Below are 27,130 nucleotides of genomic sequence, written 5' to 3' on the forward strand. Positions count from 1 at the left end.
TCTCTCTCTCTAACAGGACGACTGGAAACTCGGATCTACATTTGGTGGTGAAGATTTGTTTATATTTAGAGCTGGCCACCATAGGATAGAAGTTGACAATATCCTATTAGTATTATTAGGGAGGAAACCTTTTCAACGTCATGACACAGTTTTGGAGTTCTGGACATGTTTTTTGTTGCTCGACAGGGTGAGGAGAAAACCCATATTTGAGACCTGGTGTTTCAAAATTGAGAATTTTCATTTCAATTTTGTTGGAATCTAGAAAACTTTGCAAATTAACTCGAAAATCATAATTATTTCTAGGGTTTAAAGCATCTAACTCGAGGTTTCTCCTTCACCTCTCTTAAAATCCTGAAGACTTGTAGGAATTAACTCGAGATCAGAAATTACTGTTTGTAACTGACTTTGTTGGCCTTTTAGCTTAATAATCATTAGGGGTTTCGAGTTGGGTTTGATATAAGTTGCCCAAATAGTTTAAATTTCTGCATTTAACTCATTTTTTTATTGGAAAGTGTTTATGACTTATTACCTCAATCTGAATTTTATCGAATGAAGAGTTTTGACCAAAATATTGTTAACGAGACCCCATAGGGTGATCCGATTTGACTGATTCCAGTTCAACTAGATTTCACCAAGAATCAGAAACCTCACCTATCAAGCAGGATGACTTAGATTTACAAAGGTAGAGCCGAAAAGACAAAACCCTGAGGGAAAAAGTACACAAGAAGACAGAAATTCTCTTTACTTTTTACCTTACAGAATCAGAGAGGATTCGAATGGTTAACCAGGAAAGAGCAGCTATATCAGTAGTAGCACTCAGAAGGTACAGACAACAACATTAAGATTCATTACTTTCTCTCCAATAAGAACACCAGACGCCCATCCCAAAAGTAAAACAAAAGACGGACAGAAGCCCTCCCATGGTGGTTCCGCTCACTCTCCACCTCCCCCGCAACAGAGACCAAATACTAGATTGCAATAGGATAGAGCTAAGGATACGATAGAGGTATCTATTTTTTACATCACATCTCATGCTCCGCTTCCTCCTCATCCTCGTAATCTCCTTCCTCATCAGCTGTCGCATCCTGGTACTGCTGGTATTCCGAGACCAGGTCGTTCATGTTGCTTTCTGCCTCAGTGAACTCCATCTCATCCATGCCTTCCCCGGTATACCAATGCAAGAAAGCCTTTCTTCTGAACATGGCAGTGAATTGCTCTGAAACCCTTCTGAACATCTCCTGAATTGAGGTAGAGTTCCCAATAAATGTTGAGGCCATGGATAGCCCAATAGGTGGGACGTCACACACACTGGACTTCACATTGTTCGGTATCCACTCCACAAAGTAAGAGGAGTTCTTGTTCTGGACATGAATCATCTGCTCATCCACCTCCTTGGTGCTCATCTTGCCTCGGAACATGGCAGAGGCTGTGAGGTAACGCCCATGGCGGGGATCGGCGGCACACATCATGTTTTTGGCATCCCACATTTGCTGGGTCAGCTCAGGTACAGTAAGAGCCCGATACAGCTGAGACCCACGCGAGGTGAGAGGAGCAAAACCAACCATGAAGAAATGAAGACGTGGGAATGGAATTAGGTTAACAGCGAGCTTCCTAAGATCAGAATTGAGTTGCCCAGGGAAGCGAAGACAGCAAGTGACACCACTCATGGTTGCAGATATTAGATGGTTCAGATCACCAACTGTTTCATGAATTAAAAAAGCACAAAAATTAGCTTCAATAAAAAAAATAAAGAATACCAAATTCAAAAACAGATTTCCAGATGAGGAAAACAGAGAAACAGAGAACCGTTTATAACAGTTGAAATCTCACAGGGTAACCATCAAATAATCAACTAAATTAATAATAAGCATCATCTGTCAAATGCACAGAGTCATATTATGATTGGCAATATCAAATTCGCTAAATAAGGTTATTGGCTACCACTTAATATATTCAGAATGCAAAACAACACAAGCATGTCATATTATGATTGGCAATACAGTGAACCTGCGGTATTTATTTTCAGTTCACAACTCACTTCACAGGAAGGGGGAAAAATTTCATATTAAGAGTTATACAACTCAAGTATGACACATTAAATCCCAAAAAATCCAAACGAAACAATAAAAACAAAGTACATAGTGAAAAGAACACTCACAGCTGGGAGTACTAAGTTTCAGAGTTCTGAAGCAGATGTCGTAAAGTGCCTCGTTATCTAGCACCATACACTCATCGGCGTTCTCCACCAGCTGGTGAACAGAGAGAGTAGCATTGTATGGCTCAACCACTGTATCTGAAACCTTCGGTGACGGGAATACGGAGAAAGTAAGCATCATCCGATCAGGGTACTCTTCCCTGATCTTTGAAATGAGCAATGTCCCCATACCAGAGCCAGTTCCTCCACCAAGTGAATGGCATACTTGAAAACCTAATCAGAGAAAAAACAGAACAAATAAATTAAAACAAAAAAAAGTGCAAATATTAGCGTTTTAATATGCCTATCCCTAGAGCTTAGGGCATGAATAACAACTGACTATAACCATGACAGTTCCCTTTGTCGTGTTACAGAAGGAAAGCCTCAATTCCTGAACCATTGCAATCGAGGTTAATTAGCAATTTTCAGGAAGACAAATTTCCTACAAATAGTCGCGCAACAAAAATACATCTGCCGGAGAAACTCTCGGATACTAAACCGAAGGGTGACAATCTGACAGATGCAACAATGTGCGCTTTCTCTGGACAACGTAATTTTCCACGACATTAGCGAAATCGGATCGATAAAGAGAAAAAACCTTGAAGACAGTCACAGTTTTCAGCCTCCTTGCGTACAACATCCAGAACCGAGTCAATCAGCTCTGCCCCCTCCGTGTAGTGTCCCTTCGCCCAGTTATTTCCAGCGCCCGATTGGCCAAAAACGAAATTATCAGGCCTGAAAATCTGTCCGTACGGCCCGGTCCGCACACTGTCCATGGTTCCGGGCTCCAAATCCATCAGAACTGCGCGAGGAACAAATCTACCGCAGGAAGCTTCATTGTAGTAGACATTGACGCGCTCCAGTTGCAGATTTGAAGACCCAACGTACCGACCAGTAGGATCAATGCCATGTTCATCGCAGACAACTTCCCAGAACTTGGATCCGATCTGGTTACCGCACTGGCCTCCTTGAATGTGAAGAATTTCTCTCATTGTTGAAGGGTTCTGGAATCCAACATAACAGAGAAAAAATTACGAAGGCAATGTAATTCACAATTAGGAATTTACGAATGCTACCAACTGTGCAAAAAGTGCCGAAAATTTTACTATAGATCTTCAATAAATGCCTCTAATAAACGAAGAAATAAAAGCCTTCTACTAAATGAACAAGAACCACAGCAACGCAAGTTCCAGAGTACGGATCTCATGTACTACTCCTATACAACTGAAATTCAAATGAAACAAAAAGCATCTATCAAATCCAGTACCAGAAATCAACATTTTCGGACCAACACTTTAGATACTCACCGAGGAAGAGTCAAGATTGCCGATTTGTTTGAGCAAAAGAGAAATTTGCCGGCGAGTTGCCGAAGTACTGATAGCGAGGACCCTAGAGGGGATATATAGGAGATGGCATGTGAGGACAAAAACATCGTATGGTGAAAAGCGTTTCCCTTCTTTTTTTCTGTTAATCCGTTGGATGCCGTCGGATTATAAATCCGACGGCAGATAGTTCGGTTAATATGGTGAAGGAAAGCAGATCAGTGTTTTAAAAATCGCGCCGGTTTATTTGTTGACGTAAGTACCCCTCAGACTCTGACCTCTCTGTCTGCTCCTTTTCAGTTAAATTGTCCAAATATCCCTCCTGTCCGAAACTTATGCCGGCGCGAATGTCCGAGGCAGAGGAATCATCTCTGGTCGTAAAAAACAAAAATAATCGTCGGCCGGCGTTATCCACTCTCAATCCTGACCGTTCATCTCAGATCTAAGCTCCACCACCCCTTCTATCAACGATCTCAACCGTTCGCAAATATCTAAATTTTTAATTCAAAATAAAACTAATTATAAATTAAAGAAAATAAAAAAGGACAGTGTGAGCTGAGGAAAGACAGAGAAGTAAATTGACTAAAACAGGACAGATATTTTTTCCAAGAGATTTCTTGTCAAATTGACACTTGGAGCAGTCCTCACAGTCGATCCTAGTTAGAGCTGTTAAACGTATAGAGAGTTAAAAAAAAATGGAAAAGTAGCCCAATGTCACGTGAGATGTATTACCTCCATGTGATAGTGCCAGCTCTAAACCTTACCATGGGCAATTTAACCCGTTTGCTTGGTTGAGAGCTGGAGCGGTGACCAGATCTCTAACTTTGCGTCGTTCACAGGTAAGCATCTCCAATTCTCTGCAAATTTTTTTTTTTTCCTGCTCAGTTTTCGACCGTATTGGATATCAATTGGTAAAGCTTCGTTATCTTCTAATAAATCTATTTGAAATAGGGTGCAGTCTGGACCCCCCCGGAAGAAGATGGTGGTACATCTGGACAAGATGCCGCTGTGGTTGGTAGACCACCGTATATGATTCACCCTTTCTGAACTTTTTATGATTAAACATGTAATAGCCGACAAGATTTGCTCGTTTCAGCGGTCAAGACTCAGAGGGGACGGGGATTAAGAATTGCGATAAGATGTTGATTGACGGTTGCTGCAGCCTGCAGGTGATCCTGGCCTGCTTCAATTATTTGCTGAGGTGGGGGAGGAGGTCCCAGGTTATGGGTGCTTGTGATCCAGGACGTCTCACCTCACCTGCTCCTTACTCGAGGGAAAGAAAAATCTCAACCTTTTTTCGAGTCTTCGGGATGGGTTTGGACTATGAATTGTGGTTTGATTAGGTGAATTAAGGTCATCGATTGCATCATCGCCTGCATTTGGGTGCTCGATCGCCATCGTCTGCGCTTGACATCCTGCCGGCTTCATCGGGACCGTTTTCTGTTTCTCCCCAGAGTTTTTACTGAACAAATGGGATTCTGTTCTTCTTTGCAGTACATCTTGACTCTGTAATCTTGGTTGATTCTTACTGAGTTAACGACATTATTCATGGACGGTTCCGAGGGGAATCTTGCGTTATCAGTAATTGAATAATGTTAGATTATTGTTATTATTGGGTAGGATTTGTTTATAGTTAATTAGAACATGCGACGAGTTTCCGACCGAGCACTAGAACCAAGTGTATGTTGGAGGGATAAGTGGGAGACTGGGATGAAGACAAAGGTCTTTACGGTCAACGTTCATAGATGAGGATTATAATGCGACGTGTTGGTTTTTTACAAGGGAAGTGATGGTCGAGATTGAGAACTAAGTCATGTACTTAGTGATTAGGGATATAAATGGTTTAAGTTATAGCTTACTCTGTATACATTCTTATTACCATTTTCTTTCCGTCCATTTGGCATCAATAAAATCCAAATCAGGTCGATATTTACTAGTCGTTGACCTCCATGAATTAGGATAGGTCATCCACAACAGGTCGAGGTCCAAAAGTGAGACGAATTCGCACATCAAGTCTAACCTTTAAACATGACTCACCTTATTCTAGTTCAAATCAACGTGGCCCAATTATCAGCTCGCGCTACACCATATGCAACCAATCCTTTTTGGACACAAAATCTTTGAATTTCTGAACTAAATAATGCATTTGTAACTTGACTCACAAAAAAAATGGATTAATTGGGAATAATTGGAATCTCTTTGGAGTGGGCAAACAAGTAATCCGCCCTTGCTTGCTTTGCCATATTCGTTAGATTTTCAAATCAAACGAATTGCAATTATTTGATGAGACCCGCCTATCATTGCCTGTCACGGCGCTGTCTTTGTACGCCTCTGCACAAGCAAATAGGTTTAGGTGAGGGCCCTTCTCTGAACTGCACCCTAAATGACGGAGAGTTTTCCACGTGCACGAGAGGAACGAAGATGACTCTAGTGATACATTGTATTTAACATTTCATATATTCTTTCCTGCGCGAAGAAAATAGCCTAATTCCCTTTTCTAGAAACCCCATTTGCAGTGCGCAAAATAGGGGGTTGTTGTTGTCTCGTTAGTTTCTTCGAGTCTCTTCCAAGTCGACGCAGACTCGACGCGCGCTTCACACTGTGGAATATATAAGGAATCCATCGGCGATCATGGAAGATCCAACACCAGTCAGACAATCAAACACGCGTGGACCCGTCGACCCCATTTCAGCCAGTAGCCGCTGGCCAGGTTTCCAACAAATCATTTGCGGAATCCCACATTAGTTTACTTCCTCATACATCCGTGACTTCTATGCTTTAAACGATCCAATCTGGACTGCTCCGTCCTTCCATTTTAGAAACCCTAATCTCTGTTTATTTAACGTTATAAACGAGGCGACATCGGGCCGTTGACGATTGGACGGCCGCGATTAGAGGACAAAAAGTGTCAGTGGGTAGGTTAGAGACGAGAGAGGGATTTTCCTCACAACTGGTTCTCTGTGATCTGACCTTGGTTTTTTTTTAATTTTTTATTATTATATATATTTAAATTAAGTCTTCTTGACTCTGAGCATTTTAACGGAGTGCGCTGGCTGCTCCATCATCGGATCCGAACCTCGCTTTCGTATTCGGACAATATTCGAACCCAACCGAAAGCGGAAGGTTAGGTGTCTCCAGATTACGACAATAGCAAGATTCCACCCTTCACGTTTTCAAAAATCACAAAAACGCCCCCCTCCGTCTTGACTGCTTAAGCTGCTTCTAATCAATCAAAAATGTTTCGTACGTCCCATCTGGACTGATTACCCGCTAGGGTAGGGTTGGATTTTAAGTTAGATGGATACGGAAGGTCAGAAGATGGGCCCGTGTGCAATCTGGGGACGTTGCTGTGTTTTAGATATTTCAGTTATGATGATCTGATCTGCTCTTGTTAAACCGACGGATGACGCATTAATTGCGACAATTTCGTTTTTAAAGGGAGCATCTCGAAATTTTATCAATTATGGCGGGAGTCCCAACAAATTATACTCACAGGCGTGAGAGAATTACATTGGTGCCCCTTCTTGGCTTTCGGCTTTGGTTTCGATTATCTCGATTCCGTTATTAGAGGAGGGTGTTTTCGTAGATTTGTGAGATGGAGTGGGTATTTATTGGATGGGGCTTTCTCGTTTGAGAGAAATAGGACGATGGGGCCCGCGGGTGATTAAGATTTAAGCACACGCTTTAATGAGTGGAAATTTCTGAAGTCGTCTCTGCCTCCGATTAAGAGAGGGCGAGAGAGAGAGCAAGAGAACTAAAATAAGTGCAGACTGGAGAGGATAGAGAGAGAAAGGTGAAAGAAACATTCAAAAAAGAGAGCTTCTTTCTTTCTCCTTTCTCTCCTATTTAGGCCCCCACCTTTCCTTTCACGCTCTTTGCTTTCCTCTTCAGAAACAGTGCCAACCTGCTACTCGGCCGAAAACTCCGTCTTCTCTCCCGCTGACGATTTTCAAATTCTGCAAATCATCTTTCCAGATATCGAGGCCTCGTGAGTGGAAGTGCTTTCTCTTTGCCTTATTGCTCAATCTTCCAGCCTGTTCTCGTCTTTGACTCTGGAGAATTCTCCAGAGTAAGTGTACCTTTCCTTGTTGACGCACCTGTTTGGAGTTTCTGTTCAGGTGAGAAAATGGTGAATTTCTTGTTTTTTCTTGTGACTTTTTTCCTGTTGCTCTTCGATTAGAGAAAAATTTCTCCCCTGAAAATTTTGATTCTGTTATTATCGTTTAAGGAGATAAAGAACTGTGGTTTTCTGGTTGCTTCTTGGCATTGCCTGGAAAATTATCTTATAACGCTTTATTAGGAAAAGCCTTGGAAAGGATAATAGACCGTATGGAAGTCGTTGTAACTTGTGTTCGTGAGAGTAATTGGAGCTCTGAATTCAGAAGTTTTCGTTTTTTAACTAAAGTTCGTCTTTTTCTCTTTAATTTGTAACTTTCCTTTTTTCATATGTTACTTTATGATCTATCTTTGAGTTCCGAGGGAGACATCAACCGTTTTTTGTGCTGATATTGTTATAGACGAATAAGGTTGTGTCAGCTTATGGAGATGCAAAATGTGAGAATAATAAAATATTTATTTTTTGTTTTTCGTTGTTTATTTCTTCTTTTATTTAGCCGGGCGCTTTACTGAACCATGCTTATTGCGCTCTACTTATTCAAAAAAATAGTTCAGCATATTGTCCCTTTTATATATTTTATATTTGTTTATTTTTCAGAAAGTTGCTCTTACATTTTTGCTGTATTTCCTGATCAGCAGAAGGATTTTTTGGGTTGATGACAAGATTTAGCCGAGATTTTGGAGACACAATGCCTGCGGAAGCAGTTCTGTCAGTGGCAACTGACGTTAATTTTGTCTCAAATGGATTCCCAGACTATAAGATAGGATCCGATGACTTAATAATAGATGCGAAGGAGGCTCCACAGGTGCCATCAATGAAGGAGATAGTTGCTCGGGAAACTGCACAGCTGATAGAGCAGCAGAAACGCTTGTCAGTTCGTGATCTTGCCAGTAAATTTGAAAAGGGTTTGTCTGTTGCTTCTAAGTTGTCAGACGAGGTATTCTTTTTATTTAAGATTCCAAATTGCTACTGGGAGCAGTTTTCCTTTCTTTTAATTAATTTATTTATTTTGTGGTTCTTGTGGCGAGTGAGTTATCCTCTTTACCATTTTACTCATTTCCTATTATGGAAGTCGGTGCTATTGATTTTTTCCTTGAAAACAGCTAATGACCATATTAATTTTGAACTTCTATTGGATTATCAGGCTAAATTCAGAGATGCTGCTTCTCTGGATAAGCATGTCCTTCTGAGGAAACTACGTGATGCACTTGAATCACTGCGAGGTCGTGTGGCAGGTCGAAATAGGGATGACGTAGAGGAGGCTATATCTATGGTTGTCTTTCTGCACTTCAATTCCTCCTTTACTTTCCCGGTGCTTTACTATGTTTTTTCCTAGAGAAATAAAATTTCGAGTTCAGTCAGTGTTTATAGGTGGAAAGTCAAAACACTAGAAAATGCCAGCTATTGTGACCTGGTTGGCAAGCAGATTACATTAAATTGATAAATGATTGCCAAGCAATATTTTGATCAATGTGATAAAACCTTTCTTTTGTTTCGGATGGTTGTTGTAGTCACTTCTTTGATATCACTAGTAAAGAAGCCTGTCCAATGAACGGGCACACTATATAATAAAATTGAAAAGCAATAAACATGATGTAGAGAGCCCATAGCCGATGCCTAGAGTCTGAAATTTCTATCGATTTTGAGAGAAAGATAGGGATGTCAGCAATCTTTGGAAGATAAAAAACCAAGGCAAACTTTAAAAATAAATTGGCAGGACTTAGTTGTAGTGACTAAAATTAGGGAAGCTTGGGATAACAAACTGGGCTGAAATATGGAGGAAAAAAACTGTAGGAATGTTGGTTAGAGAGAGAATCAAATGAGAAAAACGTGCGGAAAGAGCACAAAATTTATGGCTTCAGGCACTTAAAACTTTAAATGCAAATGAAAGAAAAAAAAGTCATACATAAACCTTACCTTATAGGTGCCTCTTACAAACACAGAGGACGATGGGAAGAGAGTGCTTGATCCAGACAGAGCAGAGTATGGTGAAGAAAGGAAAAGAAAAAAAGGGGACTTAGCAAAAAGGATCGAGGATGTTAGAAGAGGATTCCGGTGAGCTTGCCAAAGAGAGGTGTAAACAGTAGGATTTGAGTCTTTTCAAAAGGGGAAAAACAATAATACTTTCCAATTTAATATAAAGGAGTACAGATTCATAATGAGAAGCAGCTGAGAGGATTAAAAGTCTGTTTTCAGCAGAAAACCAAGAAAGAATTTTCTGTATGGCACAACCTTGAGACCACACTGTCAGGGACAGTTTGAAGGAAGATAGTATACCGTAAGAAGCATGTTAGGGGATCTTATTAATCAGTTGCTTGTCCTCTCTGTTTTCATAATGAGATTTTTTTTTACTATGAGACATAGCTGAGAGTCCCTCTGGGCGAAGAACTGTTCATGTCAGAACTCTCCTATTATATATAGTAATAGATAGTTACTGTCCCATGTATTTCTTCTTCAGTTCTTGGCTGTTTCTGTTTGAGAAGTTAATTAGAGGTGTAGCCTAAAAGATAGAAGCAATCAAAATATGGCCAATAATGGCACGCTAGTTTTCTCTTTTTGTTTCTTTGTTCTTTTGAGAATGAATAATAAGATCCTTTTTATAAAAGAAAATAAAAAAACTAAATATGGTTCACTTTCTGAAAAAGGGTTCTTAGATATAATAAATGACCTACCTTATTAACTTTGAAGATTCGATATTGTTAATCTACCCATTATACTTAAAACTGACACTAATTTGGTTTTGAGGAGCTGTTTACTCTGTTGCCTTTTGTTTCGAGTGTGATAGTTGAGTTCATTCCTATATTCTTGCTTATGGTGCAGTTAATCTTTTTACAAGCTATAAATTATATTACTTTTTACAAGCTATAAATTATATTAGTTGGTAAAAATTCCACCAGTTTATAGTTGTACATGTGCTCCATGTCTCAGGCTTGTTATTTTAGACTGAGAGTTTTTCTGTACTGGAAAATGGTGACGTAGCTTTGGATTTGAAAAGATTGTATGCTTATTAGTTGGGAGTAAACTGGTGGTGACGCCAGTATGCCCATTGGGCCCGAGTGGCCCACCAATTATGGTTAAAATTATTTTATTTTATCTTTCCTGATTTCACTGGATTTGATCAGATAGTGATCTTATCAATTTTGAATTTTAAATTTCAATTCTAATTTTAGTTTATCTTTTTTTTATTGGATTTGATTAGATAGTGATGTTATCTATTTTGAATTTAAAATTTTAATTTTAGTTATTTAAAGGCTGTGATAGGATATTGAAGTCAGCTTTGATGATAAAATTTTGAAATCTCCCGGTTTCTGGTCTCTCCCTCTCTCTCTCTCTCTCCTTTCTTCTTTTTCTTCCCCTTCTTCTTCTTTCTATCTATTTTCTTCTTTTCTCTTTCTAATTCCAGCAATTAACCGATATCCGATACTACTATTAAAATTTATGCCTCATCCCGAAACAATTTGGTATTAGAGCCGGACGATCGACTTCTCACGTCGTTGAACAATCCCCTTTGACCACCAAAGTTGTAGTCTCTATTCTCTTCCATTGCTTTGATTTAGGATTACCAGAGAATCCCGATTTTGTTTATGGGATGACACTATAGATAATCTAGGGACAACACAGCTAAAAGTCTTGATTTTTCATCTTCCTCTTTCGAGACAATGAAATAGTCTTCGCCCACCCCAATACCACCGTTCCATCTTTGCTTACGGCCTTCGCCAACAAATTTTCAGCCATCGGCTCAAGCCTCGGTCTCCATTTCTAAAAGGAGACCATTGCAAACCACGACCAAGGTTGTCGCAGGAGGTTGCACCGACCAAAATCGCCACCGGCCATCGAAGTGTCATCATTGTCAACTGCCCACCGTCGCTCCTCTTGATAGAGCCACTCCACACAGCCATTAGAGATGCAAACGCTGCAAAGCCATAAAAAGTCTTCCCTGAGCCATCACCGCCATCGCAAAACAGCCTACGCCGATGCTCCCGCTGAAGCATCCCACCAACATCGAGATGATCGCTCCTAAAGCTTCTTGCCATTGCCTCACTAGACACACCCTACGTTGTCTCGACGGAACCAATCCAGACCTAAGTCAAGGGGGGAATTTATTTCTCCCCAACGCTCCTGTCTTGTGCACGTGCAATTTGCGTGTGTGTGGCGAACTCCCATTTGCAATTAAAAAAAATTCTGAAAAAAAAAGTCCCATTTACAAATTTTTGTTGGCATTCGAATAAATCAGATACCCCCATTTGTTGAGGTATTATCCACACTTCAAGAGTTAACTCGACGGGGACGAGTTCTCCAACAACGGGAGAATTGGTGCGAACACCAGTATGCCCATTGGGGTCCAGTGGACCAACCAATTATGGTTGAAATTGTTTTTATTTGGTCTTTCCTGATTTTACTAGATTTGATCAGACAGTGATCTTATCTATTTTGAATTTTAAATTTTAATTCTAATTGTAGTTTATCTTTTTTTTATTTAATTGGATTTGATCAGATTGTGATCTTATCTATTTTGAATTTAAAATTTAAAATTTAGTTATTTAAAGGCTGTAACAGGATGTTGAAGTCAGCTTTGATGATGAATTTTTGAAATCTCCCGGTTTCTGGTCTCTCCCTCTCTCCCCCCCATTTCTTCTTCTTTCTGCTCTATTCTTCATCTTCTAAATTATTCTTCTCAATTCTTCGATTTTTTGTTCCTAATTCTTTTTCTTTCTATCTATTTTCTTCTTTTCTCTTTCTAATTCCAGCAATTAACTGATATCCGATACGCCAATTAAAATTCACGCCTTGTCCTGCATCACAAACTTCCTAACATTGGCTTGTCATTTTGGTCAGAAAGAGAAATGTAGGGCCCTTCCTTTTGAACCCATTTATCAGGATTTTGGTAATGGCTACTTATTATTATTATTTTTTTGATAGAGCGTGTGAGTTTTATAAAAAAAGAGAGGAAAAATACAACCTTTAAGGTGGGGTCACCTCCCACAATAAGGGTTTGGAGGGAAGATCCCTGTTTAGCATGGAAGTCCACAAAGTGATTGGCGGATTTGGGTGCGTGGAGACAAGTGTAATTGAGGGAGGAGGAGATGCTACAAATATCTAGGAAGACATCCCAGTGCCACCGGGGGGGGGGGGGGTTGAATTTGGAGTACCAATCAATAACAACTTTGGAGTCCCCTTCAATGATAAGGGGACCCGAGAAACTGTCTTGGAAGATTATAAGGCCATGAAGCAACCTAACAAGTTTTGCGGAGGTGGAGTCAGATATATCCAAAGAACCGGAGAAGGAGGTTGTTGTTGTCGTCATGAGTTACTTTGCTAAAACTGGCGGGCCCAAAACAACCAAAGGCGCTGCCATCAAAGTTCAACTTGAGGTGACTAGGAGGAGGAGGAGACTAGACAATCATGTTTGGAGGACGTGTGGGTCCTGCCATTGCTGCAACCAAGCACCAATTCCCACGAAAATTAGAGTTGCTAAGGTGGAGGAATTCATTTGCCTGAGGAGCCACGTGGAGACCAGTCTAGCAATGTGCATAGCAAGCATAAAGACAGTGGAGGATTTGAATTGGAATTTCTTGTTGTTTCTCTTCTTCTAGAGTGCCCAAGGAATTTGACCTGCACAACTGGAGATTAACATTTTGCCGAGTTTTGGGAGTCGATAGCTGGTGATGGATTGGATCATGGATGAAAGACTATGGGGAACACAAAATTTCATACCGATTCTGTTTAGAAGGTTGGCCCAGATAGATCGGGCAAAATGGCAGTGAAGTAAAACGTGAGAGGTATATTCCAGAGTGGTTTGGCAGAAGGGGCAAGAAGGGTCAGGGACATGGGTCCCATGTTTGATCAAGGCATCAGAGGTGAAGTCTTTGTTTCTGCAACTAGGTGGCGAGGTTGGGTGGTGCTAAGGCCTTGAATGTGATTATAGGTAGAAGCAACAGTGAAGGAGCCTTTGGAGCAAAGGGTTCAGATAAGAGTTTCTGGAATATGGTTTCTGATTTTGGCATTTGTGAGGTTGGAGAGTAGGTTTGAAGCCACTAAGGCTTCAGTATCAGTGAGGGCTCTGTGAAGTTGTAAATTCCATCTGCCAGAGCTCTACCAGATTTCAGCGATTGAGGTTGAAGGGAGGTTGGAGAGGCTCGAAATGAAGTTGAAGGTTTTGGTCAACGGTTTATCACCCAACTACTAATCTGTCTAGAATTTGGTCCGAAGCCCATTTCCAAGGAAGCATTTAACAGCATCTGAGAATTTGTGAAGTAGGAAGGAGATTTCCTCCAAATTGGCCGCTTATAGCGACAACCTCCTTCCAGCTACCAGCCATCCGGCTTGCCAGCTTTGGCAGCGACGAAGGCTCTCTAAATCAGTACAGGGTGGGTATTTAAGTGCCAAATCCATTTGAATAATGGCTACTTATACAATAGCATGAAGTTGCTAACCATTTAAGTGGTTTTGAAAGATTTTTACTTCACAAATTCTCCTGCCATGTTGTTTTGGTTATGCATTTCTTGAATGATATGACTGTCAAGAGACCTTGAGATTTAATATTACAAACATTGTGAGGCATTGACTTTTTATTTTACTTTTTTTTCATGTATTTTGTGGTCTATACGTCATAAGAAAATGGATGCCTTGGACACTTTGATCCTGTTGAGCAGCGTTAATCTTGTCTGTATTGTGACAGTTCTTACTCCTTTTCATGCTGTTTCATTCTGTGATGAACTAATTTTTTGAACTTGTTGACCCCTCAAAGGTAGAGGCCTTAGCAGCACAGTTGACTCACAGAGAAGGAGAGCTACTTCATGAAAAAGCAGAAGTGAAAAAGCTTGCCAATTTTCTTAAGCAGGTTATGTTACTGAAACATCATTCTGTAGAGATTCTTTAACATATCTATTAAATGAATGTCTTCTCCTCATGATCTTTAGGCATGATTTATTTCTTATAGTAGGAGAATGCTGTACAAAGTTATTTTTCTTTGCTTCTAAAAGGTATTTTGTGTATCAAAGTATTGTTGTTGTGTTATCTTTTAGTACCATGTTGATAAGCTCTTGTTTTTCTACATATTGTGGTTGTTACTACCATCGAGCATTCTATGCTTCTTGCATCAAGCACTGATGTTTTGTCTATGGATTGTGATTCCATTCATTCATGGATTTAATAAATTTGTGGTGTGGTTCCTTCTTTGTCAAACCTTGGACCAACAAGTGTCTTTCTATTATTCACTTTGTTTTGTTTTCTTGTTCTCATTCTCACTATCCAGTCTCTTTCTGAATTATCTATTTATTTGTCATTACATGTTTTATTGATAGACCTCCACATATTGATTTTCTTAGCTCGGTGATCATCACTGTGCAACATAGTATTGTTATTCAGTTTCAAGTTAACTATATTCTCAGGCGACGGAGAATGCTAAAAAAGTGGTTGAAGAGGAAAGAGGCATTGCTCGTACTGAAATTGAGAGTGCCCGGGAGGCGGTTCGAAGAATTGAACAGGCTCTTGAACAGATATCAAGAAATTCGGAGAAAGAGGTTTGAGTATATCGTCTTATTGATTTTTCTTCTTTCAAAATACCTGCTTGTTAGTTTTTGGATGTGAATGATGTTCTTAAAATACGTTTTGCTTTTAGAACATGGAGGAGTTAATAAAAGAGGTACAAGAGGCTCGGAGAATTAAGATGCTGCATCAACCAAGCAAGGTACACAAAACTCTGCTGCCTTAATTGCTCTTTTTAATGCTGACTATCTGTAAATACCAATTTAACTTTCTTATTACCTAAGTGCAACTAATGCTTCTCTGCTATGAGCCCTGTTTGTTGTGAGGAGGATTCTTAATACTTATGATTTGTCCTTCTTGAAGCTGGAGGGTCTCATTTTTGAATCATGTATTGTTTTCTTGGACCATTTATTTATTTTTATTTTTTACGATTATTTTATGAGAAGCGAGCCTCTTGAAATTCAATATGAGATGGTGGTCAATGCCAAATTTAGATGAGAATAGGGTACACCACCAAACATGTGCATTCATCAGATTTCAATGTATCAGTTGTATGAAGTAGTCCTAGCCCTTATGCAAGCACATTTGAATAATTTTTTGCTTTATCTTTCTTCTTCATAATTTTCAGTTGCTTACCGGTCATTCACTTTTCTTTCCATTTGTTCTGCTCTTGAATGACAACTAAATATTTTCCAGGTAATGGATATGGAGCATGAGCTTCGTGCATTACGGATCCAGCTTGCCGAAAAGTCTATGTTTTCTCTTCAGCTTCAAAAAGAGGTTTGAGATCTTTTTTGATGGATTTTATAAGTTTTATGTTTTAGAATTTATTTACTTCATTTCATCTTTGTTAAGTGTGATTCATGTTTCCTGATAGTGGCAGGTCCTTCTCTCTTCTCTTAGTATTGTTCTTTTTTCTCAGACATATTTTATCTGTTCTTGCTTTTTTCTCTTCTTTTATGATACTGTTGAATCTTAAAATTATACTTTGAAGGAAAAATTTGGTCTTGTTATGATTAGTTTTTGCTTCATTTTCACCTTTTTTGAGGTATCCAGCTGGCAATGAGTAAGAGGCTAGAGGGAAACAAATCCCATTTGTATGAGTTTGATGGTTCTGAAGCTCTAGGATCGTGCTTACGCATCATTCCTTGCACTGCTAACTCGCCAGACATTTCAAAATTTTCAATTCAGTGGTTTCGGGTATCTTCTGATGGATGCAAAAAGGAGTTAATTTCAGGTATTGATGTTTTGGTGCACTTTTCCATCTTCATGTTTGGAACAGCTCCAACTAGAACTTGAATTTACTGTCATTCTATTACTTTAGTAAAGGTTTTTTCTCCAAAGGGCTCCAAAGTTTCATATATGTCTATAGGGCCTAAGGTTGGATCCTAAAGGTAGCAAACTAGGGTTTCTGTGATGTTTGTCTCAATGGGATGTATGGTTCTTTGAATCTGCTAGCTAACAGAGGGATAAGTTGTAAAATTAGGTAATAGGTTGTAGACTTTTTGAGGAAAATAATATATTATAGATTTGTTAAAGCATAAAATTTATCTTTCTATGCAAATTTATAAGTAAAATTTATCTTCCTGAAGTAGAGGTATGGTTGTCATTTTTTGTCCCTTATCTCCTCTTTGTAATGGAGCTGGGGAGACCTTGTATGAAGCTTTTATGTAGCCAAAAGACTTCAAATCCTATTACAGCTTTTGAATTCATTGAAACTTGAAGCCCTTTTTTGGAAGTGCCCTATCTTAAAAGAAGATAACTAGGCATTTTAAGTAAATTGTGGTTGTTTCCTTTTGTTTACATGTCTTTCATTCATTTGCATATCATGGCAATGGGGTTGATGCCGCTTCTTTGAACATAAAATAGTATGTTGTATCTGCTACTATGTCCTATTTCTCATCGTTCCACACATGCGCACACACACACACACACACACACAAAAAAAAAATCCTGGAAGTTTTTCTTAAATTATCAGATTATTTATAAAAAAATGTCATCGAGGCCTAACAACTATGATTTCAACTTCTACAATGTACAGGAGCTACAAAGTCAGTTTATGCTCCTGAGCCTTTTGATGTTGGGCGACTTTTGCAAGCTGAAATTTCTTCTAATGACCAAAAACTTGTGGTAACTACAACTGGTCTTATAGATGCTGGTATGTTTGAGTTTTTTTTGTTTTGTTTTTTCTTTTTCTTAGTAAAATGCCAATTCTAATTTTTGTACATTGTCATATTCTCTAGTTGTATGTTTTTCTCTGGGTACCTTTGTTCTGCCATTAGCCTGAATGAAAAATCGGTTTAAATAATCTTATATGTAATATGATGGATGTGAATTAGTTTGTGTGTGTTAGACTAGAGACTTTGGTATCAGTTCAGAAATACTATGAAGCTGATACATCACTGCAACTTAACTTTTCTTGCCCTTCTAATTCACTGCATAACATAATCATATTCTGTGTAGTTCACTGTTTTCTAACACAAAGGATTGTTTACCTTCTCACTCTCCTGTATGTTAGATCAAATCAGATTATCCATTTGAACTTGACTAGCAAAAACTAGTGAGCTTTAGTGATGAACAGCAAAAAAGGGTCTTCCAAACTGATCCGAGCCAACTAAATAATGTAAAACACAATAGTACACAACTCTCCTTTACAGGCCATCTTGGGTTCTCTTTCTTGTTTTTTCAGAAGGAAATTAGATGCTCATGTATTTGTCGTGAACTTGTAAAAATCCTGACTCTTGTTACACAAGACCTAATATACGGTCCAACTGCTACAGTTTCAGTATTTCATAGAGATCATTGATGGTTCAAAGAATGGTATCAATTTATTTACGTTGTTTTTTTATGTTTAATTTTGGCTGATGCTGTGATCTTTAACAGGCCCAGGACTGGGAAGCTATGTTGAATCACTTGTTCGAAAATCAGAGACGGAGTTCAATGTATATCAATAAATTCCTTGTGACATATTTTTCTATTTTACTTTCCTAATTGTCTATGTAGTGTTACTTTTTTTAGAAAACAAGTTTATGTGGTGTTACTGTATTTCAAAATTTAGTAATTCTATTTTGCCATTTTGCGGTGGGTTTTTGTTTGGTTTCCAATAGCAGTTTGGATTACTTTAATATGCTACTGAAAAGATGATAAATTTGCTAAAAGTAAAATGATGCCTTTGCTTTTTCTTATCTTTCTCTAAAATAGCTCTTGATTTCACTGTCTTCTGTGTTACTTTGTGCAGTTGTTTAATTTATTAGAGGGACACACTGTCTTTTTTTTTTTTTTTTTGAAAGTTGCACTTGGTGGTAGTTGTTCTTCCATGAGGAAACACCAAGATGAATTATCTTGCCACTGTTTCTCCAGAAGGAAAACTGGAATTCCTATCATCAGGCTCCACTTATTGGTTTTCCTAGATCATGTTGGAAATATAGCCATGTCAACCAAGCATAAACTATTTTTACGGATTTTATAAGATTGAATTTAGTTCTGTATTAATAATAAGTGAACCTTTTGTTTCTCTCTATTCTTTCTTTTATGTTCCTAATGAAAATTGAATTCAAATCCTTTGAAGGTCTGCTTGTTTTGGTTCTTGCACATCTTGGGTTCAAGTTAAAGTGTAGAAAAGGTTAGGCCATTATTTGCACGACACAGCTAAATATATTTGCATTTGTTTGGGTACTACACAGGTGGTCATCACCCAGGTGAACGGCCGTGAATCCTCATCACATTCTATTCATGTATTTCATGTTGGGAAGATGAGGATAAAACTTCGTAAAGGCAGGATCACAAAAGCTAAGGAGCCATATACGTCTTCAATGCAGGTATGGAGAATGTGAATTTTCTTTTGTGTATTCTGTAGATTGGAATCTTAAGAAGAAATACATTGCACTGAAGCACATTATTTTCATGTGCAATGACATAATTAAAAACATAGAACTGATTTTTAGATGACTATACACACTATTTCTTTTTTAATCTGGTCTTCTTCAACATGATTGTTATCAATTTAGGCAGCTGATGCAATGAAATGGTGACAGAGAAGTACATAGCCTAGAAGGCTTAAGAAAAAGTTCAGTGTATGTCCTTGTGGATGTTACATCAGGGTATGGCTTGTGGCTGATAATTGATATTCTGCCAAGTACACATAACATATAAATGGCTTTTTGAATGTTTGTTATAAAAAAAATGAAGGTTATAAGCTGATTTTAAAATTTGTATCTTGCTATAGTTCAAATTTGAGATTAGGTTATACCTCATGAACTCATATTTTCCTTCTATATATTGGAAATGCATGTAACATAGATATGCTAGATTGTTTGCATACTTTCACTGCTATGTTTAATACATGATCGATGACTTTCCTGTTGCTCCTACATGTCTTGATTTCTGTTGCTTTTCATCAGAAAGTGCAAGGTGAGTTCCTGGTTTTTGTTGATATCCATCTATGGTTGTTGATCTAGCTGAGTGCTCCTTTTAATGCTTGCTTCTAGTTTTTTTACATAGGTTGACCATGTGCTCTTTTTTTATTTTTTTACCATATGCTCTTGGGAATGGTTTTAACAGCGATCTTTGTTTATCTCCAGCTATGTGGAGTTAGAGGGGGTGGTAATGCTGCAGCTCAAGCATCGTTTTGGCAAGCAAAGAAAGGACTTTCCTATACATTAGCATTTGAGTCAGAGCGAGAAAGAAATGCAGCAATTATGCTTGCCAGAAGATTTGCATTTGATTGTAATGTGAGTACTTGTTTTTTATTTTTACTTTTTTCATTAGTTCCGTAACTGCAACATGAGTTTTGATAATATCCTTATTTACCCTTAAATTTTCTTTAGTTTCCCCTTCTCAAGAGGGTGTAATTGGATTAGTTTTTAAAATTTCTTATTACTTCCTCAAATAGTAAATTTCTGTTTGTTTTGGCATTCCTCTCACTCTCCACCCTGCTAGCGCCATAGATTAGATTGTATAAGGGTATATATACCATGAGGAGATGCAGAAAATAGATATATAGATTGATAGAAATAGATGGAGATAAAGAAATTGAGGTCCTAGTGAGAGATGGATGGGGAGATAGATTGATGGATTCACATTTAAACAGGAGTTTGTTGGACTCATATTTAAATAGGAAGAATTCATTATGCGCCAATCATCAAATCTTTGCAACATGGCACCACTAACATTGAATTATGGTTGCATAGAGCCTTTGATCACAAAAAAATCCTTACTCCTCCGGAGATTCCATTTTTAGCCATTAGTCAATTTGAAATATCAAACTGCATGTAAATATGCTCCAAAATTCCATATCTCAGCATGAAATGAGCTGTATTCTCTTAACTGTGATGGATGGGAATAACAGTGAAGAATCCATATAACCTCCTGCTTCTGGGTCGTAGCATTACCTTCTAATTGCATTGTTTGTTATGTTTTCCTTTTAAGTGATGTAAATTCTTAAAAACTCTCTTGCGTCACATTTTCTGGCATCATGACTCTGGAGCACGAGTGCATGGCATGCTTATGGTTCCTTTAACATTCTGGACTGCCTTCAGTTTTGATTGATAATTTTTTGGTTTCGAACTTAGCTCAAGTCCTTTTATGTTGAAAATAGTTTTTCAATAATCCCTTTGTGTCGTCGTTCTGATTTTTAAATGCTTGTTGTACTAGATCATGCTTGCTGGACCTAATGACCGTGCCCCTATTAGAGCTTGATCAAAGTTTTGCTGATTGCGTCTTTCCCACCCCAGTGCTAATTTAATTGTAAGTATGTGTTGAGGTTGTTTGTTCATGCCCATTTCTTTGGTTCTGTAACGGGTGAAGAAAGAATGGTGTCATATTTGTATTTTACGCTGGGGCTCCCAGTATTGTGGTTGCCTCTCAACGCCAAGGCAGCCTTTTATTTGCCTTACTGCGTGTATGTTAGCAAGTTTGATCTGCTTGTAACTAGTGTTCTGTGAGCTCTATTTATATGATGGATTTATAGCGTCTTGCTATTTTTTTCTGTAACTTTGGGGATCCGAGTCCATTCTTTTGAGAAGGCATAATTTTGTAGCATCAGGGTGATTTCCTTAAAGCATTCTTCGCTGTCAAATGCTGGTCATAACTTGCGAGAAACAATTGTGGATGGAATTTTGGCTTAAAGGGTGGTATTCTTCATAGAGTTTTCAAAGATCACCCAGAGAATAATCTAACCTTGAAGTTTGTCTTTGTTAATTTATTCTTTTATTTTTTAAGTTTCTGGATACACATACCTAAATTGGATGAATTCTAGGAAGTGCTTCGAAATATTAAATTCTGTGTTGAATCATGTACAAATGCCATTTTTTGTCCAACATGTACACGTTCTATCGAACGTAAAGACAAACAATGTTCTTTACCCATTCCCCTCCGTCACTTTTTCATAGTATCAGCTGATAAATAATAAAAAGAATTAGTTAGTAAATGCAGGAGCTTAACCAGCGCTGGCCGCCGTTCTTTCTCTTCACCTTGAACAACATAGTTCTGTGCTTCTCATTTTACTGAGTATACAAGCTTATTTGATGATCGTCCAAGGTTCACGAAGACTTAGATTGATCTAAATAAATAGTCTTCACTCCGAACGACTCTTCGTACTTGTTTTGAGGGGAAGGAGCACTTCGGTTAAGTCATATTTGTCTGTATCATATAGCTGTTCTGACGTAAATAAGTGCTAATTATTGGGAGATCAAATACGGCTTTACGGAACTGTTTTTGGCTAATGAAGAAGACGAGTCCAACCTCGACCCTGGCTAGTCATCGAATTCATTGCTTCTCCTTCTATGATGCGATGGTTGTTAGAAATCACTGGGCCCAGTTTTACGATTGGTGCGGATCATTAAAGGTGGTCCCCCAACTAGGTGGGAGCGCCGTTTATTCGCTAACGGTCATTATCTCGATGAGAAGTTCTTTTAAGCCGCCGAGAAATTGTGTCCGGCGTGGTGACCGCTAGCATTTTCCCTAGAAAGAAAGCCTCCAACGGCTAGTCTTCTCAAGGCCTCTATCCTGCCGCTGGATTTATATCAAAATAATCTGACGGTAAGAAATGAAAGTAATTCGACCGTTGAGTAGAGAAGAGGGATCCGTCGAGTCGAACTTACAAAAAGGGTGCATTCCTTTCTGAGAAGGGAACGGGAAGAAGGAAGACAAGACGAGGAAAGAAGGAGAAGTAAAAGGAAGAGGGAGCGAGAAAGAAACAAGGAAGAAGGAAAAGAGAGAAGGAAGAGGAGAGCGTTTCTTCTTCTCTCATTCGTTGGATCTTATTTCCCCGGCTTTCTCGAGCTCTTCGGAAAGGATCGTACAAAGAAGCAATGGCAACAAGAGCTGCTTTACCTCAACAACAGAGAGGTATGTCACATTTTCTTTACGTCCCTTTTTTTTTCTAATTTGAAGCTCCTTTTAGAACATTGAAACTTATGGTTTCCATTTTGGGGAGATTTCCCATCTTGTTGCGGCATTCTCGTTTCATATTTCATTGAGGTGTATCCTTTCCGTCTCTCATTTATTCGTTCGTTTATTTCGCCTCTTTTCTTCTCCTCGTTTTTTTGTTCTTTCGTGGCCATGCTTCTGGTTTTTGCTTTTACAATTTTGTGCATCTAAGACAGACCCCCTTTTTTTCTTTCCATGTGGTATCTATTTTAGATGATTCACGCTTTTGGGCTATCTTTCGTTTTGATCTTCCTTTTCTGTTCTCATCTTTCCGCTAAACTGTGCAGCGGGGGCAGCTGTTGGCAAGCCAAAGCCCTCTGATGGAAGAAACCGACGAGCTTTGGGTGATATCGGAAATGTCGTAAGGACCAGAGGAGTCGTGAATGAAGGGTAAACTCCACCGATTCCCCCACCCTCTTAAAATCTAAATGGCATTATTGCTAACTTAATTGTTTTCTCTTTTGTTCCCACAGAAAGCCAGTGCCCCAAGTCACTCGGCCCATAACGAGGTTGGTAAGGTAGTCCATTGCGTCCTAACATTGTACTTGAGTTTCACACAGCCAGTCGATTACATAAGAACTGGATTGATTTCTTTGTTTTCTTTGATTAGAAGCTTCGAGGCGCAACTTCTTGCGAAAGCGCAAGCTGCTGCTGCAGCAAATAAGGTATTTGAATGATCGAATTGGAGAGATTGAGTCATATTTTTTATGGGTTCTTTCTCATATTACACATTTTGTGGTGCAGAAATCAGCCATTGTACTTGTTGATGGAGCCAAAGCCGCTAAGCCAGCCCCACCACGGAAGATTGTCAAGCAGAAAGCAAGTGCTACGGAGGAGACTGTAATCGAAATTAGCCCCGATGCAGTGGAGGACAAGACGCAATCTGAAACGAAAGAGAACAAGCGGGCAAGTGCGCGTAAGGGATCTTCAAGGAAGACTCTGACTTCAGTCCTCGCTGCTCGAAGCAAGGCTGCTTGTGGATTAACAAAAAGCGTTCACGATATTGATGCAGCAGATTCTGAAGATCATTTGGCTGTAGTGGATTATGTAGAAGATATTTACAAATATTACAAGCTTGTAGAGGTAAATTTGTGAAAACTTTTGCTGTCTTGGTTGTTTCACTCTTATTATATCTTTTGCCCCGTCTTGGTTGGTAACTGTTGCTGAAATGCTCTAATGCAGCAATCCTGTCGGGTCCATGACTACATGGATTCTCAACCTGAAATTAGTGACCGGATGAGGGCAATACTTGCGGACTGGTTGATCGAGGTCCACAAGAAATTTGAACTCATGCCGGAAACCCTCTACCTGACTCTCCATATTTTGGATCGATACCTCGAGGTTAAGACTGTTCTAAGGAAGGAGTTACAGTTGGTGGGCATTGGCGCCATGCTAATAGCCTGCAAGTACGAGGAGATTTGGGCACCAGAGGTATGTCAATTATCCAAGATTCTCAGAAAAAAAAAAAAAAAAAACGATATGATCCACGGGTGGAAGGATAGTCTGATATAATTGAGTATCAATGATGAATGTCTGATTCCTTGGTTATTGGCAGGTTAATGACTTCGTTTGCATATCCGATCGGGCCTACAACAGAGAACAGATTCTGTGCATGGAAAAATTGATGCTGAACAAGCTTGAATGGAGCTTGACTTTCCCCACGCCATACATGTTCCTAGTGCGATTCATAAAGGCCGCAGCATCTGATAAAGAGGTAATGATTCGATTTCACTAGTAGCTGTTGGTACATGTTTGCTTGTCGTTTTTCGTCCTAATGCTGAATCTCTAATTGCAGATGGAACATATGGTTTTCTTCTTTGCGGAGCTGTCCTTAGTGCAATACTCGATGATCACATACTGCCCGTCATTGATCGCTGCTTCCTCTGTTTATGCGGCACACTGCACTCTAAGAAAGAGCCCTCTGTGGACGGAGACCCTTAAGGTTCACACTGGGTTTACTGAGCCACAGCTAATGTAAGTTATTTCTCTGTATGCTGTTTTTTTGTGTTTCGATAAGTATGAAGCGATATTGGTCTCACCGGATTGTTCTGGTGGTCATGACAGTGACTGTGTGAAGGCATTGATAAACTCTCACTCCATGGCGGCGGAGAGTAAGCTCAAAGCTGTTTATAAGAAATACTCTAGCCCCGATCGAAACGCCGTCGCTTTGCTTCCGCCTGCAACCAAGTTCTCTGAGGAGTTGAAGATTAGCAGCTGATCAATGGCTCGAGGAAGAGAGGAAGACAGTAGCTATCATCTTTTGGATGATTTACCTATCATTAAGCCTGGGTGTACAGAAACAAAACATCGTTTTTAGTTTGTGATGTTATCTTGTCTTGTTAAATCGTTGCTCAGTTTTCATGGAGCAATCTGTTAACTTGTCTGACTTGTCTAATGTTACAAGATGGGATTTAGAATTCTTTGCAAATGAAGTTGGGTTCTTGTCATTTGCATTTCGTCTATCATACATGGTTGATACAATAAGAGGGGTAGTGGGAAGAAATTTTTTTGCATTGATTGCGTTTGGTTTTTCCGTTCTCTGTGAGAAGTTTCTTCCTTGATGATTCTGGTAATCTGATGTTACGGATTCAATTGCTGAGATGAATTGGATGGAACTTCGCATTTTGATGGCCTCCTTATTTGACCAGACCTACTCTCGACAACAGTAACTTACATATATATTCTTCACAGCCCTCCCAGTTACAGAATTATTAGGTGGGGGCTCTGTGTTCAAGGGCATAGAATGCGAATACATACAAGAAGATCTCCAAAGGTTCCGGTGCTTGTAAACGATGAGTCTCATTCTATCACTATTTTAAAGTGTTCGTAGGTCTTCCTCTCAATTTTTTCTTTTCAGCCTCGTCCCTGCAGTGTCAAAGAACGCCATTTGTCAATTCCCTTCTCCTGCTTCTGTCTCCACGGGGTGAAAGATGGGAGTTTAGGGGAAGAGAATGGGGAAATAAAAAAAGGGATTTGAAACAGGGAAAAACGAGAGTTTCCTCAAGGTTTTCCTAGATGATGCTTATGCACTGAAAGCGCACTCCAGTATCGAGATTTTTTTTCTTCTGGAAATCAGTGTAAAGTCACCTTAAATTTGGATGGTCAAATTGCTATGTTTGATCAATATGATCCTGATCACCGATCGCCTCAATCAGCAATCTCAAGCACTCAATCCTTCATCAGTAGGGATCTATCAAGTTCTGGTAGCACTTTCTGGATGCATGAGTGTGCCCAGAAGGACGTAATGCCCAAAATTTTATTGAAGATAAGCAAAATTTTGCGTATATAATGATTTTTTAGTTCTCAAAATGATCAGTTTCTGAACGATCTGAGAATGCAAACCACAGTCTATTTAAGTTTCCGAACAATACAGACTGTCAAATATTTTTATGTATTGAAAGCAAGAACAGGGAGAATAATCTCTCATCCCACGTTTAACAATCCTAAGAACTGGTCTATGACTAAAGAGTAGGGAATCCAAACAAACCAGTAACAAACTACTGTAATCAAATATGAACAACTTTGACGTAATGACGAGTTACTTCTCTTCTTCTTTTCACTGATTTAGGATGAGCAGCGTGAAGTTGTTCGCATCTTTCCCCTAGCTCTTTCAGCTACAAAGTCGAATGGGAATTGACCACGACTACGACGAAGAACATATCCAGTATAATCCTCTCTTCAAAAAGATTCCAGTAATCTTACACGGACAGAAGCCTGTCTCTGAATCTCTAGGCATCCTTGAGTACATCGAGGAGGCCTCGCAAGCAAATATCTACATGAGATAGAATATTAATTCATTAAAAATCTTAATTTTATATTTTATTATTTTAAATAAAATGTTATAAAACGTGTACTGACAAATAAGATTTTTGAAAACTAAAATAATTTTTATAATATTTTTTTAAATTAGAAAATATCTTACATCCATAATGAAATTTTTTAAATAATTAATATAAACTTGATATTTTGTTACAATAAATAGAAGGTAATGAAACACGTACCAATAAATAACATTTTTGAAAACTATTTTTTTTTAAATTCAAAATTATCTTAAATCCATAATAGAAGATGTTAAATAGAAGGAAATGAAATATGTAAAATTTTTAAAACAAAATTTTAATATTATCTTAAATGTTTTGTAGCGTTTAGAAGACAGCCAGAAGAGAAGCTCATGACATGTCATCTTTTATTAATTGAATTTCTTTGGTCGCGTTGTTTTTCAGTAACTGATCTCATAAGCTGTGGGAGAAAGAAACCCAAACGGATGAAAAAACCCTTGCTACATGCAATAGAGGAAAATAAAGGTTTTTTTTTTACCTAATTACCTATTTTAAAAAACTTATTTTGATAAATGACATCACTTTGAATTTATTTTGACAAATATCCAACTTTGACCGGTCCAATATACATATGTATAGTCAAAGGTGACACGTAAGCTTTGACTGATTACGTGTCACCACGTCATTAGTACTGTGTGAGTAAATAGACACATCGACTACCACGTCACCATTTCGATCCGTCAGCGGTCAAATAAGATACAACGTCATTAAATGACAAAAAATTTGAATAAATATTTTTTTG

The 27,130-nt window shown here is 38.7% G+C and overlaps 3 protein-coding genes across 8 annotated transcripts; 2 read left to right on the forward strand and 1 right to left on the reverse strand.

Annotated features, from left to right (window-relative positions):
- Positions 1 to 638: 638 nt before the first annotated feature.
- Positions 639 to 3,565, reverse strand: LOC137955665 (tubulin beta-4 chain-like). Of its 2 annotated transcripts, none has more exons than XM_068802710.1 (4): positions 3,502 to 3,565; positions 2,793 to 3,198; positions 2,159 to 2,428; positions 639 to 1,699 (listed from the first exon to the last, which is right to left on the reverse strand). In XM_068802710.1, the coding sequence occupies exons 2-4, from the start codon at positions 3,184 to 3,186 to the stop codon at positions 1,023 to 1,025; spliced, it is 1,341 nt and encodes a 446-aa protein (XP_068658811.1). In that variant the 5' UTR covers positions 3,187 to 3,198; positions 3,502 to 3,565; the 3' UTR covers positions 639 to 1,022. The 2 variants fall into 2 exon arrangements, with proteins under 2 accessions (XP_068658811.1, XP_068658812.1); XM_068802711.1 differs by lacking the exon at positions 3,502 to 3,565 and adding an exon at positions 3,301 to 3,350.
- A 3,691-nt stretch (positions 3,566 to 7,256) lies between these two features.
- Positions 7,257 to 21,107, forward strand: LOC137955410 (stomatal closure-related actin-binding protein 1-like). Of its 4 annotated transcripts, none has more exons than XM_068802340.1 (13): positions 7,257 to 7,634; positions 8,269 to 8,570; positions 8,778 to 8,906; positions 14,382 to 14,474; positions 15,025 to 15,156; positions 15,255 to 15,323; positions 15,818 to 15,901; positions 16,178 to 16,358; positions 17,163 to 17,279; positions 18,005 to 18,063; positions 18,805 to 18,939; positions 19,702 to 19,851; positions 20,774 to 21,107. In XM_068802340.1, the coding sequence occupies exons 2-13, from the start codon at positions 8,289 to 8,291 to the stop codon at positions 20,816 to 20,818; spliced, it is 1,476 nt and encodes a 491-aa protein (XP_068658441.1). In that variant the 5' UTR covers positions 7,257 to 7,634; positions 8,269 to 8,288; the 3' UTR covers positions 20,819 to 21,107. The 4 variants fall into 4 exon arrangements, with proteins under 4 accessions (XP_068658441.1, XP_068658439.1, XP_068658443.1 ...); XM_068802338.1 differs by having other exon boundaries at positions 8,272 to 8,570; XM_068802342.1 differs by having other exon boundaries at positions 7,257 to 7,585.
- Positions 21,108 to 22,233: 1,126 nt separating this feature from the next.
- Positions 22,234 to 25,144, forward strand: LOC137955614 (G2/mitotic-specific cyclin S13-7-like). Of its 2 annotated transcripts, none has more exons than XM_068802633.1 (9): positions 22,234 to 22,468; positions 22,837 to 22,939; positions 23,023 to 23,067; positions 23,160 to 23,214; positions 23,294 to 23,632; positions 23,732 to 23,980; positions 24,105 to 24,263; positions 24,345 to 24,523; positions 24,614 to 25,144. In XM_068802633.1, the coding sequence occupies exons 1-9, from the start codon at positions 22,432 to 22,434 to the stop codon at positions 24,765 to 24,767; spliced, it is 1,320 nt and encodes a 439-aa protein (XP_068658734.1). In that variant the 5' UTR covers positions 22,234 to 22,431; the 3' UTR covers positions 24,768 to 25,144. The 2 variants fall into 2 exon arrangements, with proteins under 2 accessions (XP_068658734.1, XP_068658735.1); XM_068802634.1 differs by having other exon boundaries at positions 23,023 to 23,058.
- Positions 25,145 to 27,130: the final 1,986 nt, after the last annotated feature.

The sequence above is a fragment of the Aristolochia californica genome, unplaced genomic scaffold, assembly GCF_029961685.1.
Source record: "Aristolochia californica isolate CCGP_79_NKW_82.1479 unplaced genomic scaffold, dmAriCali1.0.hap1 SCAF_2, whole genome shotgun sequence".
NCBI lineage: Eukaryota > Viridiplantae > Streptophyta > Magnoliopsida > Piperales > Aristolochiaceae > Aristolochia > Aristolochia californica.